The sequence below is a fragment of the Lithobates pipiens genome, unplaced genomic scaffold (genome assembly GCF_037356315.1).
Source record: "Lithobates pipiens isolate NorthernLeopardFrog02 unplaced genomic scaffold, aLitPip1_a1.2 Scaffold_18, whole genome shotgun sequence".
Taxonomy (NCBI): domain Eukaryota; kingdom Metazoa; phylum Chordata; class Amphibia; order Anura; family Ranidae; genus Lithobates; species Lithobates pipiens.
The window spans coordinates 459,718,452-459,744,157 of NW_027507758.1; the positions used below are offsets into that span (position 1 = coordinate 459,718,452).

At 43.5% G+C, this 25,706-nt stretch overlaps 1 protein-coding gene across 5 annotated transcripts in view; it reads right to left on the reverse strand.

Moving 5' to 3' along the window:
• Positions 1 to 3,501: 3,501 nt before the first annotated feature.
• The window catches only part of HLTF (helicase like transcription factor), a 128,412-nt gene continuing 106,207 nt past the window's right edge, over positions 3,502 to 25,706 (reverse strand). For all 5 annotated transcript variants that reach the window (XM_077488260.1, XM_077488258.1, XM_077488257.1 and 2 more), the window contains 3 exons: positions 20,666 to 20,846; positions 13,394 to 13,474; positions 3,502 to 3,814 (listed from right to left, as the gene is read on the reverse strand). In XM_077488260.1, coding sequence (XP_077344386.1) covers positions 3,662 to 3,814; positions 13,394 to 13,474; positions 20,666 to 20,846 — 415 coding nt within the window. In that variant the 3' untranslated portion in view covers positions 3,502 to 3,661. The remainder of the gene's footprint in view (positions 3,815 to 13,393; positions 13,475 to 20,665; positions 20,847 to 25,706) is intronic.

The following is a 25,706-nucleotide window of genomic DNA, read 5'->3' on the forward strand; positions in this document are numbered from 1 at the left end:
GAAGTTTCAGGCAGTATACCTGGCCATAGAATCTTGGCGGTCAGATTACAGGACTGTCCTGACAGGATTCAGTCTGACAGAGCCACGGTGGTGGCTTACATCAATAAATAAAAAATAAAAAAAAAGGTAAATAATGTTCTAGCTTTGGCAGAACACAACACTCCTTGCCTATCGGCAATTTTAATATTTCAGGCATACTCGAGACGCCAACAATTATATCCAGGAGAATGATCTCTTCACCCCGACATCTTCCTAGCAATATGTCAGATAGGGTACTCCGGACATGGACCTATTTGTGTCCACATTCATTAGTTGGGTCGACAACTTTGTCAAACAAGGGGTCCGCTAGCTGGCGGAACAGACGCATTAGTCTTCCCAGGGGATCAGTTCTCACTGATGTATGCATTTCCTCCAGCTCTGCTACTTCCGTGCCTTCTCCGCAGGATTAAGCAGGAACAGAAGGAGGTGATTCTGGTGGCCACAGCAGATCTGAATTTATCGAGATCATAAGGAGGGCAGTTGAAGTCCTTTGGACTCTGCCATTATAGCCAGACCTTCTTGCACAGTGACCGGTATTTCATCCTACTCTACAGACAAGGAGTTTAACAGGTTTGACTGTTGAATCCCACTCTATAAAAGATCGTGGGTGATCTCCTTCAGTAGTGTCTACTTTGACTAATGCCAGGAAGCCGGCTTCCAAAATCACTTACTATCGGATCTGGAAGGCATAGGTTTCTTGGTATGGATCCAGGGGTTGACACCCCTGGAGGTATGTCAATAGGCAGGATTCCTGCCTATGGGATCTGAAATGAAGCTGGCCTTGACTTTTATCAAGAGCCAGATCCAGGCCGTGTCAATGTCTTTTCCTAAGGCCTCTTGCTTCCCTCTCCTGGTGCATAGCTTATTCAGGGGGTAACACAGTTTATTCCCCCTATCAAGGCACCTCTAAATCCTTAGGATTTAAAATTGGTCTTGTCGGCTTTGTTAAATCAGCCGTTTGAACCTTATGAGAAATTCTCTTGGTTCTTTGACAATCTTTTTTGCTTGCCATTTCTTCTGCTAGAAGAGTATTGGAACTAATGGCTCTGTCTTGTAAGAGCTATATTTCATCATGTATAGGGACGAGGTGATTTGATGTCCTCATCCTGAACTCTTACCAAAAGTGGTAACAGGTTTTCATTTAAACCAAGATATTATTCTTCCTTCTTTCTCCCCAGAAGCCTTAATCTGGGGAAGAGAAAGCACTACAGTCTCTTGATGTAGTAAGAGCGATCAGAATCTATTTAAGGGTGACCGCTCAGGTTCGCAAAACACAGGTTTTGTTTGTACTGCCAGAGGGTCCAAGATATGGACAGGCAGCGTCAAGATCCACTATTTTCCAAATGGGTTTGTCAAGTGATTGATCAAACTTCAGCTTAAAGAAGAAAATCCTTCCTTCTCATATAAGAGCACATTCATCCAGGACGATTAGTGCCTCTTGGGTGATGCATCATCAGGCCTCTATGGCTCTGATCTGTAAGACCGCAACATTGGTCTTTGGTTCAGACATTTATCCGATTTTTTTTTTTTCAAATCGATATTAAAGGTCATGAGGAGATTGCCTTTGGGCACAGCATACACTGCAGGCTGCAGTATGAGTCCTCTGGCCTCCTGTTTCCTTGATTCTGCCTCCCCCCTTCAGTTGCCATTGCTATGGGACATCCCACATAGTTATTACTATAGCTCTGTGTCCCCTGATGTAAGAAAAGAAAATAGGATTTTTAAAACAGCTTACCTGTAAAATCCTTTTCTTTGATGTACATCAGGGGACACAGAGGTCCCTCCCTTCTTCTTATACACTTTGATTGCTTGGCTACAAAACTGAGGACTCCCAGTAATGGGAGGGGTTATATGGGGGAAGTTTGCACCTTAAGGGGCATGCCAGTGTCCAGCACCTGATATGCCTATATAACCCACATAGTTATTACTATGGCCCTGTGTCCCCTGATGTACATCAAAGAAAAGGATTTTACAGGTAAGCTGTTTTAAAAATCCTATTTGTGGAGGTCGTGCTGTATCTTGCCTCCTTTTAGCCGTTTGTGGGTCAGCATACTTTGTGTAGAGCTGGCAGGAAGACCGGAGGGGTCAGAGTAGTGTCCGCTGAGGGATCAAGCAGGTCCGGTGGCAGAACGAGCTGGTAAATCGTCCAGGAGAAGGATCTTTACAGGGTAACTGCAGGGAGCTCTGTGAGACACATCCTCTCACATACCGCTCTTGGCCACACCCCCGAATTGTAATTATTTTATAAAAAAAATAAAAAATCCAGGCATTTTTTTCCTAATCGATCTACAGCTGTCACATGACCCAGATCTTTCCCAGCCTGTCTGCAGGAAAACATAAGCAGGAGAAGCTTCTAGCCCTCTGCTGCTGGCCACATATTCAAAAAAAAAAAAAAAACTGCCTTTTGGATTACAGAGTAAAAATAAATAATATCAACACAATTTTAACTTGGCATACAAATATATATTTAAATCAAATCTTTATTATTTTGTGGAAATAACATGGTGTGGGTGGATTTATGCTAGTCACAGGCACAGTCACCCCCAGCCTGTGTCTTAGAATAACAGCGAGGTGAAACTACCATTAATTTACATACAATATCCAACCTCTATTGTGGTTATTGGGCATGGAGGAGGGAGAGAGTGGGCTGTCATTTACCAGTGTTTATAGGCACATATGTGATGCTATAGTTGCGTGGGCTGCTCAGATGTGATAGAGAGAAAATGCTCACCATAGAAACTCACTGAAAACGGAGCATTTTCTGAGTTGTCTGCCGGGTTTATTTCACCTAGTCACTGCCTGTGGCTATAACCACCAGCTGTGATCATTGTATTCTATTAGTAGGGGAAGGCCTCCTGCAGGCAGAACACAATAACACTGCTGGAGTGGAGCAGCAACAGTACACTGAGCTTCCCAGTGTATGGCTGTGCAGGGGAGGAGTGTCAGGGCAGGTCTGATCATTGGAGAGCAGTGTAAGTTCCCAGTATAGCTAGAGAACTGACCACAGTGTGCTCTCCTGCTTAGTGTGGTCAGTTATTAATAGGAAAGCAGAGGGGCTGGCAGGAACTTCACATAAAGGAAGCAATACAAAGCGAACAAGATACTTTTTCCTATAAGTACATGGTACAACAGGCACTTATCAGGAATACGAAGTGTTGGGGTAACAAATACTTTAACTTAAGACTCCATTGAATGGGAACAATTGCACCAGGTGACTTTTTTATTCTTCTTAGAATTGAAACTAAAAGATCCCCTTGTGATTTATCAAATGGGCAAACCTGGGAACTTGGTTACAGATGGCTTATGTGTCTTGACACCAACCACAAAACGTAATATCGGGATAATGATCTGCGCTGTGTGGCCCTGCCAGGAGCTGCAGTCTATCAGTTATATTTCCAATTTATACCACTGTGTTTATGCACCACTACAGTAAAAAGGAGAAAAATAAATAAATACACCATAGACGAATAAAGTGCTTTATTTAGATGTTTTCCAATACTACAACCAGGTATGTTTGCTATTGAAAAATACAGATTTCTCTACAATGAAACACTTAATACAAATTGCTGTACCAAAAAATGTTTTTATATCTCTGCTGAAATGTCTGGAAGAAGGTATGCATTTACAAATCTACCAGGGTTCGGATTTCATTAATGCGGGCTTGTTTCATTTCACTGGATGTTGGCTTATTTCCCCCAAAGGCCCCTGAAGCCAGTTCTCTCTTCTTGTCTTGAATTTTTAGCATATTTTCTTCCACTGAATCTTTAACAACAAACTGAATAGAGATGTACTGGGTTATTACGTATACTTAAAGGTATATCAAATCACGGCAATTTCTACATAAAATAAACTCTAGTAACTGTTCAGTGTAGATGTGTGAAGTTAAAGCAGTGTTTCTCAACTCCAGTCCTCAAGGTGCCCCACCAGGTCATGCTTTCAGGCTTTCCATTGTTTTGCACAGGTGATTTGATCAGTTTCACTGCCTTGATAATTACCACAACCGTTTCATCTGAAGGAAATCCTGAAAACATGACCTGTTGGGACACTTTGAGGACTGGAGTTGAGAAACACTGAGTTAAAGTAAAGTAGATGTCTGAGCAAAATACAACACGGAACATCTATGCAATACATGCATGTTTTCCATTGCTTTTGTCAGTTGTTGATTCTGACAAAAATTAATTTAGCTTAAAATACCCTGTCAGTGACTGACATCACGGGGAAGTGTAGCTAATGGTTACATGGGACATATGGCATACATCAGTGGTGGTAAAAGGGGTTTGGCCTGCCAGACATATATTCACAAAATAAAGTCACAGCCAGAACTGGGTATGGGGCAGGACCCATATGAGAGAACAGAGCTCTGGAACAGGGTTCCAACCACTTACCAATTGGTGCCCTTTGGAGCAGGTGCAGCAGTTACCTTGTTAAGAGCAGACAGCCAAGTCTACAGTGGAAATGGACCATGTCTGAAAATGGATACAAAGCCTGAAAAGTAGAATTTCCATAGAGGAACAGCAGGAGTCCTAAGTGACTCATGGCTGGAAATCACACTGGTGGAAGCACCAAGCTGATCCTCTAGCTTAAACAGTTGTGTGCACTGCATTAATAAGAGCCAGAACAGTCTGTAGGGAATATTAGCAATACAGTTCCACTGTTCAGGGGTAAGCTCATCAGTTAAAGGTTTAAGCAACTCAATCCTGTGTCTCTACTGCCAATGGATCAGAATTCACCAAGGCTGTAGGTAAGTCAGAAAGAGAATCTTCTGGAGAGGGCATAGGTGTGCCCTCTGTGCTTAGTCATCAAGTCTTACACGACTGTTGTAAAGACCTCAGTTGAAAGGGGAGAAGATCCAGCCACACCCAAAGACTCTGATGAAGGAAGGTACTCTAGGAGCAGAGGACAGCATGACACCAGGCTACAGATGTGAACAACATTAGTAGGTTTGCCATTAGTAAAAAATGAGCAGGGGGTACCCAGTACAGCTGGACTGTCAACCCTGTCCCCATCCCCTCCATCTAAAATCAGACAAGTTGTCTCTCGCACAATTAAGCAATGATCAAAAATAGAGGCCTCAAGTACTCGCTAAATCCGGACAGTTGGTGGCAGTTCAGTGCTGGATAGCCATAGGTAACTAAACTCACTGTATGCGGTAAAATTAGGATGGATCAAAGAGAAACATTCCATGTGGCTCTTTGCAAGCAGAAGACAGATGCTTCCTTTATGTTGTATAGCAAGAATGAGAGCACGGAGAGCACGCTCATCACACGCCACCTAGCCAGTGATGTGAGCGCTTAGTTCCAGTGTCAACCCCTTCCATGGCAAAATCGGTGATAAATGGGAAATCATGGTACCATCTTAAAAAAAAAAAACTCTCCCAGCAGTCGGCACAACCGGTCTACTCACTACATGATTTTTCATTTACATGCAGACTGGGAAACACAGATTCAATGGCAGCAGCTCTGGACACTGAAAGTGCTCTACAGCTAACTTAACCAGAACTGATTGCCTGAAGGTCACTCCCAGCCTAGCTCTGCAATGTTCAGTCCAGCACGGTCCGGATAATGTACCTAGCATGACTGTGCCAGATAGCTACAACTTGGAAGGGAACTGACAACAGCAGAGTAAAAGGAAGCCTGATTGAAGAATCAAGTCCCTAAAGAAAATACGACCACCCCCCTAGGACATAAAAAAAAAAGGTGGAGGTATACCCCAAGCTGATCTTCATTTTTTTTGTTTGCCAGTGTCCAGTCCTGCTTTAGGCAGCAGTATAACCCAAAGGATTAAGATTTCTTCTGTCCCACAGTTATTAGTCACAAATGACACCCGCCGGGTGATCAGGGGGCTAAACCTTTATTAGGTAATAAATGGCGGGTGCCCTGAAACTATAAAAAAATAACTAACCAACCAGCGTCACCTGTAACAGTTATATGGTGATCACAGGTGAAAGGATTAACTAGGGGGCAATCAGGGGGCTTTATGCGGTAGTATATGGGGGTCCCTGGCGCTATAAAAAGCTGCGGCGAACCTAAATACCTACCTGCCTAACTAGCGTCACCTGTGACACTAATACGGCGATCAGAAAAATGATCGCTTATTAGGCTGGGTTCACACTGGAGCGATGCGGAAACGCCATGAATCCGCGGCGGGTTCCCGCATCGCATGCCTCCCGGCGGCAGTTCACACTGCCCTATGCGAACTGCTGGGAGTGTCAGTGAAATGTTACTGACACCCCCAGATCAGTTCGCATATCGCAGTGCGATCTGCAAACTCGGATCGCATGGTGTGAACACCCATGCGATCCGATTCTGCTGCGGGCCAAAAAAAGGGTCCCGTGCGAATTTGCGGCGGGTGCGGCGGGTGTGGCGGGTGCGGCGAATGGCTGAACTCGAATCGCACAGAGATCGGATGTGATTTGCACTGCAGTGCGGTGCGAATCACATTCGTTCTCATAAACCGCTGCAATGTGAACCCAGCCTTAGTGACACTGGCGACGGGGGGTGATCACGGGGTTAAACCTTTATTGGGGGGGTTAGGGGGGTACATTAGAACTAAAGGGGGCTAACTCTAACTGCCCTAACAGTTATTACAGTCACAAATGACACCAATGCAAAAAAAATAAAAAATGACATTGGTGTCACTGTGACTGGGGGGCAGGGGTAATTGGGGGGGTGATCGGGGGGTAAAGGGGGGGTGTGAGTGTGCCTGGCATGTTCTACTGTGTGTGTAGAGTGTTGGTGCAACTCACCGATCCGCTCTCCTCCGTGTCGGAACGAAAAATACCGACACAGAGGAGAGAATACATCACTTCCTCTCCTGTGTTTACATTACAGGAGAGGAAGTGATGTCACCGGGGATTTCCATTCGTCGAGAGCGATCGCGAGGGGGTGGCCATGAATGAATGGCCGCCCCCTCATCCCGGATCGCTCTCGAAGGAATGCCGACCGCCGCAGGCACCGGGGGGGGGCCCGATAGGGCCCCCCACCCGCGGGCAGGCAGGGACTTATATATACGCCCATATGCCTGCCCGTGCCATTCTGCCGACGTATATCGTCGTGCGGCGGTCGGCAAGTGGTTAAATTCTAGAGACAGAATATCAACCAAAAATCCAGAAAAAAACCCCACATAAAACAAATGCTATACATGAAGTTGCAGTTCAGTGAGTAAAATAAGTATTTGATCCCCAAGCAAAACATGATTTAGTACTCTGTGGAGAAACCCTTGTTGGCAAAGACAGAGAGGTAAGATGTTTCTTGTAGTTGGTGACCAGGTTTTGGTCCACTCTTCTTTACAGATCTTCTTTAAATCCTTAAGGTTTCTTGGCAACTCAAAGTTTTAGCTCCCTCCATAAATTTTCTGTAGGATTAAGGTCTGGAGACTGGCTAGGCCACTTCATGACCTCAATGTGCTTCTGTAGCCTTGGCGGTAGGTTTTGGGTCATTGTCATACTTGAAGACCCATCCATGACCCATCTTTAGTGTTCTGGCCGAGGGAAGAAGGTTTTCATTCAAAATATTACAATAAATGGCCCCATCCATTGGTCCCTCAATGTAGGGATGGTGTGTTCTTAAGAGTCACAGTCAGCATTTTTCTTCCTCCAAACCCAGCGAGTTGAGTTAATGCCAAAGAGCTCAATTTTGGTCTCATATGACCACAGCACTTTCTCCCAATCCTTCTCTTAATCATTTAGATGTTCATTGGCATGACTGTACATATGCCTTCTTGAGAAGGGGGACTCGCTGTGTTTGGAGGAAGAAAAATGCTGACTATGACCCTAAGAACACCATCCCTACAATCAAGCACAGAGGTGGAAACATTATAATTTGGGGCTGTTTCTCTGCTAAAGGTACAGACCGACTTTGTTGCATTGAGGGGCCAATGGATGAGGCCATGTATTGTAAAATCCTGGATGAGAACCTTCTTCCATCATCCAGAACACTGAAGATGGGTAGTGGATGGGTCTTCCAGCATGACAATGACCCAAAACATACCACCAAGGCAAAAAAAGGAGTGGCTCAAGAAGAAGCACAATAAGGTCACGGACCTTAATCCTGTTTTTTTCCCAGATATTTGGTTGATATTCTGTCTCTATCATTTAAAATACACCTATGATGAAAATTATAGGCCCTTAATTTCTTTGTAAGTGGGCAAACTTAAAAAATCTGCTGGGGATCAAATAATTATTTTCCCCACTGTATGCACTCACCAGACATATAGCCACTTAACCACTTCGCTACCGCTCTATTGTCATATGACGCCCACAGGAACCCTTCGTCCCTCCATCCCATATGACATTATGGGATTCCCTGCATTGTTGAGAGCGCATGCACGCCGCATCGCTCGGGAGCCGAGCGCGTGCCCGGCGCCCGCAATGTCCACCGGGCACCCACGATTGCCCATTAACCGAGCAGGACAGTGGATCTGTGTGTGTAAGCACACAGATCCACGTCCTGTCAGGTGAGGAGACTGATCTGTGTGTTCCCATTACAGAGGAACTACTCTAGAATCACTCCCAGGATACACGTTAATACACGTAATCCTTTGATCACCCCCTAGTGTTAACCCCTTCCCTGCCAGTGACATTTATACAGTAATCAATGCATTTTATAGTACGGATCACTGTATAAATGTCACTGATCCCAAAATAGTGTCATAAGTGTCCGATATGTCCACCGCAATATCGCAGTCACGATAAACATCACATTTTGTCGCCATTTCTAGTAAAAAAAAATAATTAAAAAAATGCTATAATTCTAACCCCTATTTTGTAGACGCTACAACTTTTGCACAATCCAATCAATATACTCTTATTGCGATTTTTTTTTTGCCAAAAATATGTAGAATACATATCGGCCTAAAGTGAGGGAAAAAATATATATATATTTTTTTTTTCAAAATTGTCAATCTTTTTTTGTTTATAGCACAAAAAATAAAAACCGCAGAGCTGATCAAATACCACCAAAAGTAAGCTCTATTTGTGGGGGGAGAAAAATGATTAAAATTAATTTAGGTACAACGTTGCAGTGTGACAACGCTGAAAGCTGGAAATTGGCCTGGGCAGGAAGGGGGTCAAAATGCCCTGTATACAAGTGGTTAAACGAGCACACTCAGCGGTTTCACAATCTCTCACTACAGAGCTTATAGTATATTGTAATAAAAATTGTGGCACACCATTTCTAAGAGGTCCAGATACAACTTTATTCGAATAAAAGTCAGGGGGATGACCCAAAAAGTATTTATCATATGTTTTGAGGGTCCAAAACCACCCTCTTTATCAGTACTAGAAAAAACAGAAGGACAAATTTGAATAAAGTTAAATCTGGACCTCTTAGCAGTGGTGCGGTGCTTCAAATTACATTTTTGTTACATTACACTGTCAGTAGAGGCAATGTAAAAAAAAAAAAAGTAGGCTAATCCTCTAAATGTAGTGTAAAACACACTGCATCAATCAGGTTTGAGACAACCCCTTGTATATCTGAGTTATCAGCAGGTAGCTCAATATCAGCTTCCATGAAGAAGGACTGATGGGGCTGAAACAGAGCTAGAGTCCGGGCCCTCAGTCTGAATTAAGGGCTCAGGGGATCAGAAGCAGGCTCTGTGGAAGATGGAGCTTGGGCAGGCTTAGAGCTTCTGTGGGCTGATTACTCCAGCATCTGGGTACAAACAGGAGAGAAGTCTACAGTGAACAAGGAGGTGCCAGTGGACATGAGGGAGGCCTCAGCCCTGCTTGATGGAGCTGTAAGAGACTCCAATGATGATGGCCCTACAAGGACAGGTGCCTCAGGTTCTAGATTACAAGCACTGGTTCTTTCTGGCGCCAACCATGACAGCAAGCCTGCCGTCTGTGTCCTTAAAAAGACATTGTGCCACCTAGCAGTAAGCAACTAGGCCCAATGTGAGAAAAGGCCTCAACACTCACAAACCCAGGCAGCTGGTGCCGATGAGGATTTCAGGCAGCTAGTGGTGACCAAGTCATTGTAGGTGGGCAGTGGAACTAGACTGGAGATCCACATGATGCTTCAGCAGCAGAAGCGGTCGGTGCTTCCTTTAGGCTAAATAATGAGATCGTTGAGTGCATAGAGCACTCCAAACAGTGCATAACATCAGCGCTCAATCCTTTAGCTTTTGTCCTTACTGCGGAAAACTGACGGTGGCAGGAAATGGAAAACTAGCACCCAACACGACTTTGAACCCAGAAAGGGCTTTGAAGCTAACTTGGCCAGTACACTCAGGCCTGGAAAAGGCCAGCTGCAGAACCCAGTGTCTGAAGAGCACATTTGAGGATAGCTCTACAATGTCCAGTCTGGAGGAGCCCATGTATGGCCTCTGAAGCTAGGGCTGAGAGGCTGCCGATCCAAATAGCTGCTACGTAGAGAGTAAAGCAGGACTTAGCAGTATCCTAAGACATTAGCAAAAGATGGATGCGCACTGGATAGAGGAAGGGTTATGTAGGGGTTAGTTTTCAACTATCTGTTTGCCAGTGTCCCAACCTACTGTAAGCAGCAGTATAACCTGTCTGTAATAGATTTCCCGAACCTCTTAATTGACAATATAGAAAATAGTACACGGTAACCCAGCTTTCATCTGAGATTTGCACCCTTTATTAACCACTTACAGACCGGACCATTTTGCTGGTCAAAGACCAGACCACTTTTTGCGATTCGGCACTGCATCGCTTTAACTGACAATTGCGCGGTCGTGCGACGTGGCTCCCAAACAAAATTGACGTCCTTTTGTTCCCACAAATAGAGCTTTCTTTTGGTGGTATTTGATCACCCCTGCGGTTTTTATTTTTTGCGCTATAAACAAAAATAGAGCGTCAATTTTGAAAAAAAAAACACATTATTTTTTACTTTTTGTTATAATAAATATTCCCCAAAAATATATAAAAAACATTTTTTTCCCCTCAGTTTAGGCCGATACGTATTCTTCTACATATTTTTGGTAAAAAAATCGCAATAAGCGATTATTGATTGGTTTGCGCAAAAGTTATAGCGTTTACAAAATAGGGATAGTTTTATGGCATTTTTATTAATTATTTTTTATTATTTTTTTTTTTTACTAGTAATGGCGGCAATCAGCGATTTTTATTGTGACTGCGACATTGCGGCGGACACATCGGACATTTTTGACACATTTTTGGGACCATTGTCATTTATACAGTAATCACTGCTATATAAATGCAGTGATTCCTGTGTAAATGACACTGGCAGTGAAGGGGTTAACCAGTGGGTGGCAGTGTAGGGGTTAAGTGTTCCTAGGGGTGTGTTACTAACTGTGGGGGGGCTGGGCTTTCATTTAGTGAACACTGATCTCTGCTCCAATCACATGGACCAGAGATCAGCATCACAAGTTGCTAGGCAGAATGGGGAAATGCTGTTTACACGGCATTTCCTCCATTCAGCCGCCCCGTGAGACGATCGCGGTTATGCCTGCGGCGATCGAGTCCGCGGGATCCGCAACCGGACTCACGGGGGTCCCAACTGGCACGCGAGCACGCCACCGGCGGCGCGCTCATGATGGCAGGGCGGCATTGAAGATTGGATGTACCTGTACGCCAATATGCCTGCTTGTGCCATTCTGCCGACGTACATTGGTGTGCGCCAGTTGGGAACCAGTTAAATTGTTCTCTTTGACATTTGGATGAGATTTTCTTGATTATTCTGAATCCGTGCATGCTTTTTTGTTTGATCTACAGACAATTGTATAATGCACATCTGCATAGATTGGGTGAATGCTCAGTATCACATTTAAGAAACTCTACTAAATTTCAATTCTTTAGGATACACATTCAAAGACTGCTCTACAGTGTGTGTGGCTATGACCTCAAAGTGACCAGATGTGTGTGGATTCTCTACACCACAGTAAGCCTCAGGAGTACCTACCCCGTTTGCTGATGTCTTCATTTTGTTGACATGACCAAGCGCAACAAGGAGGAAAACCCTATTGTAGACCCAGTATCCCAAGAAGGTGCTAGTGCAATTCCTTCTAGAGCTATGAAGGACAGAGGCAGAGACAATGCACCACATTTTGCACAATTTGCTAGAACCCCTGAGAAGGACACACTCTCCAAATCTACCTTCCTTGATCAACAGAAGTGCAGCAGGAACAGAAGGAGGAAACCCTGGTGAACTCCCGTGAACATGAGGGCCTCAAAACCATGCTGGGGGCCTCAGTAAGTACTATTGACTCTCCTGATACCGAGCCACCTCCTCAAGCAGCCCACTTATACTAATCCTGACTTATGCATAACCTCTTTGTCTGGTATCACCCAAAAAATGCTTATTTGGGAGGGCATTCAGAACATTCAAGATCACACAAATGCTCTGGAGGATATTTTAAACCCTATTACAGCAGGACACCAGAGTCACCTGTCAGAAGATATCCTAACATGCTAACAGAATTGAGGTCATTGAAAATAGACTATGGGGGATATTTACTAAAGGAAAATCCACTTTGCACTGCAAGTGCACTTAAAGTGCACTTGGAAGTAAAGCCACTGTGGACATGCAAGGAAAATAAAAAACAGCATTTTAGCTTGCACATAATTGGATGATAAAATCAGCAGAGCTTCCCCTCATTTTAGTTCTACCCCTTAGATTTAGAGCGACTGCACTTTCAATTGCACTTGCAGTGCAAAGTGGATTTGCCTTTTGTAAATAACCCCCCTATGTTCGTGTAATTGGTCTTCCAGAATATATAGAAGGAAGGTCATCAGTTGAGTTTGCAGAGTGCTGGCTGAAAAATACCTTTGGGGACCTCTCTTAGGTGTAGAGCAAGCTCACAGGGACCCCGTCATACCCCACCACCAGGTGCCCGCAGAGATAGAAGATATAGGAGATATTATCTTGCAAATAAGCAGGCAACATGAGGATCTGGAGCTTGGAAGATCCAAATGATCTCTTCCTGGACTTTCTAAGGTACAATATCCCAGTTCTAAATATTCTGATGTCAGACAATGCCTTCGCAAACATCCCCTACACAACGCTCCTCCCAGTGGAGCTGAGAATTGTGGCCTAGGGAGGCACACATTACTCTGACACCCCAGCTGCAGCTGTCGCAGGCTGACTGGATAAAGATTGCTCTACAACATTCATGAAGGCACTAGCAGGGAATATTTGCAGGAAAACACCCTTGCTGCAGCGGCCAAAACTCAGCTTGTAAAAATGTATCAAACTCCCTGCTGGCACTGTCAGCACATTGAATGAACAAAGCTGGTTGACTCCTTATCTATAGGGAAAAGGTTTTTATGTCAGGTGAAGACTATACACCAGCATCTTCTCAGCATCCTTCACCTGCAAATATGAAAATCACTTATTATTATTTACTTATTATACCATTATTTTTAAAACGTTACCTTAGTAACAATAACTTCTTTGGTCTGTCCCAGTCTATGACATCGATCAAAGCATTGCTCCTCAGCAGCTGGATTCCATGCCTTAAATACAGTGAACCAAACAATAAGTATAATTGGAATTCATGAAACCCTTCAATTATCTCTGGTACATCTAATTGGTTTCAAAGTCACACAATTTAGATGATTTGTGTAGGTAATGTCACATGGTCTGAAATAAATTTGAAAAAACTGTTTCTGAAAGGCCCTAGCTTGTTAAATAAGATAATTTTTGTACTTACCATAACATTATTTAGTCAATTTAGTGGTTTAGGTATTCTTAAGCAATTGCTGCATACAACCTACAAGGAGGTTGGGACACTAGCAAACAAAAAAAAAATGTCCCTTAACCACTTGTCTACTGGGGCAATTTTTGGCACACATGTTAAACTCTACATGGTTTACTAAAAGTTACTACAAACCTCTTCCCTTCTTTCACATTGAGACTGCAGGGGAGCCGATTTTCAGGCGCTATTTTGTAGCCCAAAAGAGCCTGAAAAACGCCTCAGTGTGAAAGGGGTCTAAGAGCACACTGTGAGACCACTGAGTCTGAAAAGAAGATGGTAATATGGGACTTAGAGATGGAGGTCTAGAAGAGTCAGAGGGAGACTCTGCTATGGTACTGGAGCACACTTAAAGCGGTATTAAACCCAATAACAAAATAATATATATTGCAGCTTACCAAGTATGGTGGCTGTATTCATTTTCTTTTTTTTGTATTGCCTCTGTTATCACCTGGTGATCTGGCTAGTAACATACATCCTGTATTAGAGTGCCCCCACTCTGGATAAAGCAGCACTGGGGCACCTTTGGACAGCACCATTAACAGTCTGGGGGGAGCATAGTGTTAGCTGGGGTTTGGCTCTAAATCTGATAGTACATCTATTAATGTTTTAAGGAATTACAGCAATTTTGATGTAAGTGCTATATCTGCAAGACTGCTCCGTTGCAAAACAGACTTTCTGAAAGGATCACAAGGAAAAAAATTAAAGAAAGAAAGCCTAAAAAGGTAAACAAATTAAGCCATTACAACTAAAAATTTGTAAGCTGCAATATAATAAATGTCTACTTGTGGGTATAATACTGCTTTAAAGCAAATTTGTTGCATTAAATTGTGCACAACCTGACAGAAAGCCTGCAGTGGACATAAGGGGCTTTGTGGCCACAGGGGAGGTCATGGCTGCAACTGACAGAGCTGAAGAAGACTACATTCACTGTGTCCCTATACTAATAAGGACCTAGGACAGTGATGGCGAACCTTGGCACCCCAGATGTTTTGGAACTACATATCCCATGATGCTCATGCACTCTGCAGTGTAGTGGAGCATCATGGGAAATGTAGTTCCAAAACATCTGGGGTGCCAAGGTTCGCCATAACTGACCTAGGATCTAGGTTGCAGGCGTTGGTTCCTTCTGGATAAACTCAGATATCACCTCTAAAAGCAGTAAAGGAGTTTGGACGGAGGTGACCTGTTGAAGCAGGACTGTCTGCTGTGCATCTTTGAGTAGACATATTGCACTGAAAACAACTAGGCCCAAAGTGGTGCAAGACCTCAAGTACCCACAAATCCTCACAGCTGGAATGATGAGGGTCACACAGGTGGCCAAGTCACTGTAGGTGGGCAGTAGAACTAGACCAGAAAGTTCACAGGAGGGCTTCAGAAGCGGGAGACAATGTAATGAACACCTAAGTAAATGTAACCCTTAAAAATGACACCAACGTCTCAGTGCCTTAACATTTACACCCATAAGTTGGCGTTGGCAGGAAATTTAACATGGTGCCAACTAGTATCAACTAAGATAGCTACGCCCCCTGTGCTTCAGCCTGACCGGTCTGACTCAGAAAAAAAAACTTAGATACAGGATCACACAAGAGGCTGTGTCATGGGCTCTGGACCCAGAAAGTGTTCTGCAGCAAATGCAGCACACACAGGTTTGGAAAGTGCCACAATGCAGAGTCCAGAACCTGAAGGTCACATTCCATTCTAGCCCCACAACTACTGTCCAGTAGTGGGTCCGGGTATGGTCTCCAAAGCTGTTGCTGAAGATACGCCATTCTGGATAGCTACTGTATAGAGACTAAGACAAGCAGCGTTACTGTCTTGATTGCAATCACCAAATAGAAAAAAATATCTAAGGTGTACAGAGTATCCTGACTGAAGAAAAATAGAGTACCGTATATACTCGAGTATAAGCCGAGATTTTCAGCCTCTTTTTTGAGGCTGAAAGTGCCCCCCTCGGCTTATACTCGAGTCATCGCTGTCTGCCCGCTCGATCAGCGTGTCGAGCAGACAGACAGCGGCCATTCTATAATTCAAAAGCCGCGCCTCCGGCTCCGCCTTCGCCTGTGATAGGCGGAACACTGAATTTCCCAGCAGCCTGTGTTCCGCCTATCACGGACATCGTATCATCCTCGTACTACGGACGAGGATGATACGATGTACGTGATAGGCGGAACACAGGCTGCTGGGAAATTCAGTGTTCCGCCTATCACAGGCGAAGGCGGCGGCGCAGCTTTTGAATTTTACAATGGCCGCCGAGGCGCCGACGAAGAGGGCACGGGACGGAGGCAAGGCAAGGCAAGGCACGGCACGGGACGGGACGGGACGGGACGGGACGGAGGCAAGGCACGGCGGCAAGGCACGGAGGCAAGGAGGCAAGGCACGGGACGGAGGCTCGGGACAAAGGCTCGGGACACAGGTAGGCTGGACACACACACACACACACACACACACACACACACGGATGGATACACACACACACAGGGATGGATGGATGGATGGAGACACACACACACAGGGATGGATGGATGGATGGATGGAGACACACACACACAGGGATGGATGGATGGATGGACACACACACACACAGGGATGGATGGACGGACACACAGGGATGGACGGACACACAGGGATGGACGGACACACAGGGATGGACGGACACACACACAGGGATGGACAGGCATGTCTTACCCTCGGCTTATACACGAGTCAATAAGTTTGCCAGTTTTTTTGGGGGTAAATTGGGGGCCTCGGCTTATATTCGGGTCGGCCTATACTCGAGTATATACGGTAATATAAAAAATAAGAAAATCGTTAGCAAAATAACCTTAGAGTTGTTTTAACGGAGCTGAAGAAAAGGCATCCACCTAACAGCACATTACCAAATCACTGAGGGATGTGGGTTAGAGGGTTATGCAAGGGTTTGCTTAAATTTTTCTTAAATTCCTGTGTCCCTCAATGGACATTCTAAAATAGAAATGAGCCTGGGGCAGAAAGCCTCAACCTCTAGCAGGAAAATGATCCTATACTACAGCCATAGCTTTACTGGAGTGGGGTAAAACCAAACAAAGCACATCCCAGCTCGGGAATGAGACTGCAGATGTGCCCCCATAGGAATTGGAGGTCCAGGGCCACTCTGTGCAATACCAGGCAGGTAAGTATAACATGCTTATTTTTTAAATTTTTTTAAAGTTAGCCTTTACAACCACTTTAAACTACTGTTTGTCAGCAGTCTTCATCTCAGCTACCTATAGCTGCAAAATATGCAAAAGGGTACTTCCAAGCAAGCATTGATGAATAATTATGAACCCAATAAAAATATTATTTGTTTAAATAGTCTTTGTGTCACAATAACAATATTTTAGAAAGTTTCAAATCTATTGTGCAACTCAAAAGACAGAAATACAAATTAAATGTATTTTTGTTCAAGGATTAGCATTACAAATAGAGGTCGACCGATATGGGTTTTTCTCTGGCCGATGCCGATATTTAGAAATCATGGCGGCCGATATATGATGCCGATATGTTAGGCCGATTTTATTTTATTTATTTATTTTTAATCCCCCCTGATCTAACACACCTTTCCCACTGGGGCGTTTTTTAAGGCGCTTTTGGCCTAAAAATAGCGCCTGTAAAGTGCCTGCAAAATGGCTCCCCTGCAGTCTGTGTGAAAGACAGAGTGCTTTCACACTGAGGCGATGCGCTGGCAGGATCTTAAAAAAAAGTCCTGCAAGCAGCACGTTTGGAGTGGTGTATACCGCTCCTCCACCACTCCTGCCCATTGATATGAATGGGCACCACTGCCGAAGCGCATGTAATGCGATTTGGCAGCAGTGCTTCATGGGCGCATTTAACCTCTTCCTTGGCCGCTAGCTGGGTTATATGTGCCCCACTAGCAGCCAAATAGCACCGCTAAAATGATGGTAAAGAGCCGCTAAAACTTGCGTTTTACCATCAACGCCTGCCCGCTCCAGTGTGAAAGCAGAAAATTTCTTACACTTAAACATTTATTAAACAAAACAAACCTCCAGTTTACTTGTATGTATGATCTAGATTAAAAAAAAAAAACCCTATATATTAAATAAAAACGGGTAGTCAAAACTTTTGGACAAAAAAAAAAAAAAAAAATGGGCTAACTTTACTGTTTTTATTTTATTTTTTAAATGGTGTATTTTTTTTCCCAAAAAAATGCATTTGAAAGACCTCTGTGCAAATGCCGTGTGACATAGAATATTGCAACAACCGCTATTTTATTCCCTAGGATGTCTGCTAAAAAAATTTATATAATTTTTGGGGGGTCTAAGTGATTTTCTGGCAGAAAATACAGGATTTTTACTTGTAAGCAACAAGTGTCAGAAAAGATTTAGTCTTTAAATGGTTAAACTGAGAACTTCTACACACAGAGATGAGTTCATTCATTCATTGAAGTGTAAACATTGTATCATTTAGTTCTTTTCTTGGCAGTCTGCCCAGAGAGGAGGAAAGGGTTGCTATGACGACTCAGCAACTTACACTGACTTCTTACAGAAGTCATTTCAAAATCCCGCTGTAGAATCGGCTTTTTATCAGCACAATCGGCCTATGCCGATTATTTAAAAAACGGCAAATATCGGCCGATATATATCAGTCGACCTCTAATTACAAAATTGTGAAGCCCCATACACACTATCAGATTTTCTGTTGATTTTTGTCTTCAGATTTACCAAAACCATGTAGTGCAAGGGCCTGCCTGATTGCATACAAACTGAAACTTCTAAGGTTTGACCTCATATTATATGGTTTTGGTAAATCTGAAGGCAAAAATCGGCAGACAATCTGATAGTGTGTATGGGAATTTAGACGTTCAACGAGGTTAATATTAATTCAAAATGCAGAGAACTTCTAGGAGGTTCATATCTGTTCAAAGTAATGTAACTGCATACATTGCATACTGTGACTACATATTTCAAATTCTTTATGGCTGATGTGCCCATTAGAAAGTCATGAGAGTGATTACAGCACTTATTTTCTCGAAAGATAAAAGTTTTCTTATATGATATGAATGATTCTGCAGCTTGATAGAATAGAGTACAATCCCAAAAAACTAGGATGCTGTGTTAAATCTACATAAAAACGGAATGGGAAGATTTGCAAATCTCATAAACCCATATTTTATTCACCTTATTAAAGATATAACATTTTCAAACTGAGGAAACCATTTTAATAAAAAAAAATAAGGTCATTTTTAAACTGATGGCAGCAACACATCTCAAAAAAGTTGGGACAATAAAAATCTGGCAAGGTAATTGGTACTTACAAGGAAGAGCTGGAAGAACATTTTGCAACATGTATCAGGGTGCCTGCGCCTCCGGATGAAGGAGAACAGACACCTTTGCACAGCATCACTGTCAGTCTGGGGGAGGGGAGTGTTTGATACACTAGCATATTTAGATGCGTTAAATTGTCAATCTCCAGCTAGCTCTTCATAAGTAGTTACAGCAACAGTTTTTTCTTTTGAGATAAAGGTTTTACATAAATAAATGAGGATCATTTAAGCACCCCTGCCAGTAGTAAATCGTTGTCTCAGCCCTCCAACTGCTACATTTACAGGACAGCTTGTTCTGTTGAAAATAGCTGACTTACTGGTGAAAATAAGAGGGAAAAAAACTAAAAAAGAAAACGAATGCAGCCATCACATCTAAGAATTGGTTATTTGCAATGTAATAAATGTTTGCTTTTGGGTTTAACAATGGGAGGCTCTACCTTTCTTTCATGACAATTAAAATAGAGCTCACTACAAAACCTTTCGTTTATTTTGGAATGCGTAAGGAAGGGTTTAAATCCTAAGGGATAGGAAGAACGAGAGGAAATCCCTCTAAAGGGAGGGGAATCCCCAATAGTCACCAGTACTAGTGTCCTCCTTTGAAGATGTCCCTCTATTCCTGGTCTGTGACCACTGAAAATGTGGGCTTTCCTTTCACTTTCAGAGATAACGGTCACCAGGACAAATAAAGAGGGTGCACAGGGACACAGGCAGGAATACAAATCTGATACTTTAAACAATGAGCAGTCCTGTGTAGTTTATTATGCAGTAAATGATATTATTAAAATAGAGTGTTTATTTAATTTAAAGCCAGAATGTTATAAAATAAAATGTAATATCGCTACATAAAACCATTTAAATTTTTCGCTACTTTTGGTAAAATGGAAGCCAATAGTCAACACTGTTGCAGTGTTAAAGTGGCAGGCTCCTTGATAAAACTTATGCAGGCTGAAGACTATCATTTGTGTTATGTTAGTTTAGTCTTTCTAATGTATTAAAGTGGCATTCCACCCAAAAGTGGAACTTCCACTCATTTGCCCCCCCCCCCCCCCCCCCCACAAACACAATTGCCAACTTTCAGGGGAGGGGAGAGCAGATACCTGTCCTTGACAGGTACCCTACCACTTCCACTAGACCAGGCGCATTACGTCAGCAGCTAAGCTCTCTCCTCCGCCGGGCCAGTAGGAGAGAGCAGTGGTGCCTCGTGGATGCGCAGTAGGGACACAGCGTTAAGCCGTAATTCTTTGCTACCTGATTCCCTTACCGGCAATAGTGGCGGCAGCACCAGACAGCTGATGAAAGCATCAGCTGCAGTGCTGGCATCGCTGGACTCCAGGACAGGTACGTGTCCAATTATTAAAAGTCAGCAGCTGCAATATTCGTATCTGCTGTCTTTTAATTTTTGCAGGGGTGGGTGGACCCCCTCTTTAATGTGTGCTCACCCCTATGTACCTGACATCTAGAGCCATGGGGAAATCTAATGCTATTCTGAAATGAGATAATGTGGCCATTGTAAATGGAACTTACAGCTAAACTACCAGTAAAGTATTTTCACAATCTTTTTCTGGGATATGTCTGAGCATATAGTGCTATCAGTGTAATACAATTTAACATAAATGACTACCATTTTATTTATTTTATTAAACTACTTACAGGATCCATCAGGAACACACGAGACGCCGCTGTCAGATTCAGACCGACTCCTCCTGCTTTCAATGACAGCAGCATAATGGTTGGAGAATCTTTATGACTGCTTTGGAATGACTGAATTGCTTCTGTACGCTTTTTCTGGTTCATAGATCCATCCAGGCGTGTAAATGTGAAGCTGGACTCTCTATAAACAAAAATTAGGACAGTGTACCGTTTCCAGGACAACAGACACTGCATGGATAAAACACATCTGACTTGGCCATAATCCTGTACTGCTTTGCATAAAATCTAGGTTACATAACTGCTAAAGGGGGAAGAGGAGGGAGGTCAAAAGGCTAAACATGGCTGGATGCATGAAACCATATTATACTCCCGAGCCACAATTTGTAATAAACACTGTGCTTTTTTTTTGCTTTATTAAAGTGGCACGTCAGTCATAAAATGATATCCTGATAGATGACTTTAGACCGGTCCCTTTTGCAGGTATAGCTATATGAAACATTAAAAATAAGTACCTATACTGTTTAAAGGATAACTGTCATTTCGTGGGGAAAAAAGAAAGAGCAAATAAAGAAAAAATAATATAGCGTATACAATTGCCCTACAAGTCATATTTTAATGAAAGGTTATTAAAAATGACCCTTCGTTTTCAATCTGCAACCTCTGTAAATTCTTAAAATGCAATACAATGCAATATGGCTACTTGGAGGTGTTCTGTATACGGAATTTTATATTATACACACAGTACTCTGCTGTAATTAAGTATTATAAATATTCCTCCTTCTGCTATAGCTTTGAGATCTCTCTAACAACAATCACCGCCTGTATGGTGTATGTGAGCACATCCCTATCCAAAACACAGAAAGAAAGAGACGGAACATGATGCTTTAAATCAGCAGATGGCACAAGTAAATGTCGGCATGAGAAAAAAAAAAAAGTGCAGCGCAAACTTACTAATCAATACCACAATAATACTGCAACCCTCTAATGTATCTCAATAGACTTCAATATTACCACAATACCAGTCTCTGTGATATGTAACGTCACATATAATAAACATCAAACTAAAAATGAAACTTTGCAGGGATGGTGGAAACCCCTTCTACAGATATTTGGCAGGGGACGGTGTCCCCTGCATATCAGTGCAGCCTATCATGCCCACAAGTGCAGCCTCATCAGTGCAGCATATCAGTGCTGTCTTATAAGTGCAGCCTATCAATGCCCATAAGTGCAGCCTCATCAGTGCTCATCAGTGCAGCTTATCAGTTCCCATAAGTGCAACCTCATCAGTGCAGTTTATCAGTGACCATTTGTGCAGCCTCATTTGTGCGCCTCAGTGCCCATAAGTGCCACCTATTTGAGCCCACAAGTGCAGGTTGTCTATGCCTATGAGTACAGCATATCTGTGCCCATAGATGCCTATTTGTGCCCAGAAGTGCTGCCTATATGTGCCCATAGGTGCCACTTATCTAAGAAGTGCTGCCTTTATGTGCCCATAGGTGCCACCTATCTGTGTCCATAGGTGCCGCTTATCTTATATTATCAGAAGTGCAGCAGAGATTGATAGGAGACACCAGCTGGATGACAGAGCCAGGATCTCCGGCTTTGACAGGTTTTGTATGTGAAAACACAGATCGCCGAAAGTCACACTGGCCCAATGCCAGTCCAGGAAGCAGGACTTTCGCCGATCAGTGTTTTCATGTACAAAACCTGTCACAGCTGGAGATCTTGGCTCTGTCATTCAGCTTGTATCTCTTAACAATCTCTGTGCAGCAGTAACAGGTGATTGACGGGCGGGCAGCAAATACCACCTCCATGGGTGGTACAGACCGGGGTCCCCCCCCCCCCCTGCCCACTACAGCAATTAGGGACGGAAGTGCATCCCTGCTTGAGGTAGATAGGACTACAAATGGGCTGTGACAAGACTGCTGGCTGAGGGTACAGCAGGAATAGCAACCAGCGGTCTTACAAGCAGGAAAGGAGATTAACGACCGTTCTGCAAAATCACACTTCATTTAGCGCTCTCTGCCATTGGCCGATTGAATACTCAATCACATGCAAGGAAATTAAAAAACAGCATTTTTGTTTGGACATGATTGGATGATAGAAAAAGGCAGAGCTGCCCCTCAGAGCAAATGCAGTGCACAGTTTATTTGCCTTAAATAAATCAACCTAACTGTGTCTAATTTTCGGCCAATGGATGCCTAAACACTCAGATTGCTTTGTATCCCTTTTCCACCCTTATGCAGATCAACTACTCTTGAATGTATATCTTCATAGAGTTTCTTTTTGTTAGGCATGGTTCACATGTTGTTTGAGTATCTTTTATCAAAGTTGCTGATCTGCCTCGTAAAAAGGCGCTCTAAACCACACCTCCAAACTCATTTCATTAATTAAACGTGTGAAAACTACTGATTCCAATTAGTAATTAGTCTATTGGTTCACTTAACTTTCCCTCCATCACTGTGAATGTTTGTTCAAAAAGGATATGAGAAATTAGAATTGTTTGTTATCAGCTTAACCACTACAATACAGGGCACTTTCGCCCCCTTCCTTCCCAGACCTATTTTCAGCTCTCTCGCACTTTCAATGACAATTGCGCGGTCATGCTACACTGTACCCAAATTAAATTTTTATCACTTTGTTCGCACAAATAGAGCTTTATTTTGGTGGTATTTATTCCCGACTCCAGTTTTTATTTTTTGCGATATAAGGAATCCAATAAAATCGAATTTTGTCATAAATTTAAGCCAAAATGTATTCCGCTACATGTTTTTGGTAAAAAAAATTCCGTTAAGTGTATAATAATTGGTTTGTGTGATCACGGACATATGTACGCAAATGATCATGCATGGATGTGTGCAGGTGATCACGGACATATGTATGCAGATAATCATTTGGACATGTGATTTTAGTGGGGCATATGTGGGGGACGTGTGTTTTGGGGACATGTGTGTATTACACTAGACTAGTGATCAGTGAGTAAAAAGCTGGAAAAAACAGTTCATACTCACTGATCACCAGCCGGCTGCAGCGATCTGCTCTCTTATCCTCAGGCAACAACTTCCGTGTGAGGAGAGGAGAGTCGATTGCCTAGCAACCGGCTGTTTGTTTACATCACATGACGGCTGTGATTGGACACGACCATCATGTGATCAGGAGGGCCAATCACAGAGCCCTCCAGCCAATTCTTAGATGTGCCGTGTCCAGGTGACACGAGCGCATCGGGATCGCGCCGCTGAGCGTGCACGCGTGCGATCCCCCTCCTTCTGAAGGACGTTCCTGAACGTCCATTCAGAAGGAGAGAGCTCCCACCCAGCCGTATATGTACATTGGCTGGGTGGGAAGTAGTTAAAAGAAGAAATGTTTTTTTTATTTTATTTAATAATCATACTTATCTAGGAGGATGCAGCATCGGACCGATGCTGCATCTGTCCCCTGCCACCTCTAAGACTGAGAACCGAATGATCGGAAACCTCCGATCCCTCGGTTTTCACAGCACAGCAGAGAGCTGGTGATGGTCAGTCAGTGGCTCTCTGCTCTGAGCCCCCAGCGCTCACTGGAGCACTGGACTGTGGAGGGTGCAGGACCGAGCGTCTCGCATGTGGGTGGATCCCAACTCTATTGTTGTGATCATGCACGAGCCTGGACTGGCTCTGTGATGACAGCAGGCAGCGTACGTCAGCCTGCTGAAAACGGGTCACAGGAGTGGAGAACAAACAGCACTTCTGTGATCCACAGAAGTACAACCAAACAAGCTTTGGCTGTACTTCTCCTTTAAGAACTTACACTGGATAAATTAATATGACAAGGTCTTGGTCCCCTTGAGCTTCTGGTATGTGTTTGAATCCAGAAGAGCACCAAGATGGCACAGCAAAAACAGGGCTATGTCACCTCAGCGGATTCCAGCGGGACAGTACTGGATTCACTGCACAGGCGAGTATGTGTTTTTAGCAGTATCCAGCAACACAGCCAAGAGGGAAAAAAAACCTTGGGGAGTTAAGTTCCTTTTTAAGGTATGAGATAGACAGATCCACTGTAGGGACAGCTCATTTCCTAATAAATGCCTCGCCAAAGAGATACTGGTCACAAAACAGTTTGGAGGAAAAAATAGCAAATAAGGATTTATCCAGTTCCCATATAGAATCTGTTTGAGCAAGCAAGGAGTGTACTGGAAAAGTTTTGATAATCCCTGATGTCTTTTGGGGAACCCAGGCTAGCAACATTACTAGTATCAGCCATGGGCTGTTCCAGTTTTAAACTGATACACACAGCATCAATGAGAACCAACAGGTATCCTTCACCACTTCATTACCACCCTTTTCCTGCGTAGGCCAATTTTCAGCTTTCAGGATGGTCGCACTTTGAATGACAATTATGCGTTCATGCTACACTGTACCCAAACTAAATTTTTATCTTTTTTTCCACACAAATAGAGCTTTATCTTAACCGGCTCTCGACTGGTGCATGCCAAGGTACATCGGCAGAATGCCACGGCTGGGCAAATGGGCGTACCTGTACGTCTCTTTAAATTTGCCGCTGTGCCATTGTGCGCGCCGGGACCTCCTGCGAACTCGATCACCGCGGGGATACCCGCAATCGTCTCACGGGCAGATGCTAATGTAAACAAGCAACTGCCTGTTCTGCCTAGTGACAGTGTAACTGATCTCTGCTCCCTGTTATCGGGAGCAGAGATCAGTGACGTGTCACACGTAGCCACGCCCCCCACAGTTAGAAACACGCCCCAGGACACACTTAACTCTTACCCTGCCCCCTAGTGGTTAACCCCTTCACTGCCAGTGTCATTCACACAGGAATCAGTGCATTTGTATAGCACTGATTTCTGTATAAATGACAACGGTCCCTAAAATGTGTCAAAAATGTCCTATGTGTCCGTCATAATGTCTCAGTCATGATAAAAATTGCTAATCGCCGCCATTACTAAAAAAAAAAAAAAAAAAAAAAAAAATTAATAAAAATGCCATAAAACTATCCCCTATTTTGTAGACGCTATAACTTTTGCGCAAACCAATCCATAAACGCT